This window comes from Meleagris gallopavo, unplaced genomic scaffold (assembly GCF_000146605.3).
Source record: "Meleagris gallopavo isolate NT-WF06-2002-E0010 breed Aviagen turkey brand Nicholas breeding stock unplaced genomic scaffold, Turkey_5.1 ChrUn_random_7180001881477, whole genome shotgun sequence".
In the NCBI taxonomy this organism is placed as follows: domain Eukaryota; kingdom Metazoa; phylum Chordata; class Aves; order Galliformes; family Phasianidae; genus Meleagris; species Meleagris gallopavo.
In genome coordinates, this window is record NW_011145652.1 from 1 (window position 1) to 447 (window position 447).

General features: G+C 59.7%; 1 protein-coding gene across 1 annotated transcript; it reads left to right on the forward strand.

Moving 5' to 3' along the window:
* The first annotated feature begins 150 nt into the window (after positions 1 to 150).
* LOC104916307 (eukaryotic translation initiation factor 5A-1-like) lies at positions 151 to 444 on the forward strand. Its single transcript, XM_010727358.1, has one exon. It carries the CDS (start codon positions 190 to 192, stop codon positions 442 to 444), a length of 255 nt encoding a protein of 84 aa, XP_010725660.1. The 5' UTR covers positions 151 to 189.
* Positions 445 to 447: the final 3 nt, after the last annotated feature.

Consider the following 447-nt stretch of genomic DNA (forward strand, 5'->3'; position numbering starts at 1 on the left):
CATTGAGGTTCCCCATTGAGGTTCCCCATTGAGGTTTCCCATTGGCTTCCCCCATTGAAACTGAGGTCCCCCATTGGCTCCCCCCATCCCTCACCCCACTGATCTCCCCGTAGACCCTCCCTTTTCCCCCCACCCTCCATTTTGGGGTCTCTCTGACCCCTTCCTCCCCCCGCAGCGGCGCTCGGCAGCATGGCGGACGACCTGGACTTCGAGACCGGCGACGCGGGCGCCTCGGCCACGTTCCCCATGCAGTGCTCAGCTCTGCGTAAGAACGGCTTCGTGGTGCTCAAGGGCCGCCCCTGTAAGATCGTCGAGATGTCCACCTCCAAGACTGGCAAGCACGGCCACGCCAAGGTACCCAGCGGCCCCAAAATCGCCCTTATTTGCCCCAAAATGGCCCCAAAATGGTTAAAAATGGCCCCAAAATGGTCAAAAGTGGTCTAAAAA

What these genes read in the sequence shown, in the direction of transcription:
- LOC104916307 (XM_010727358.1), top strand. Translation starts at nt 190, where the DNA reads ATGGCGGACGACCTGGACTTCGAGACCGGCGACGCGGGCGCCTCGGCC.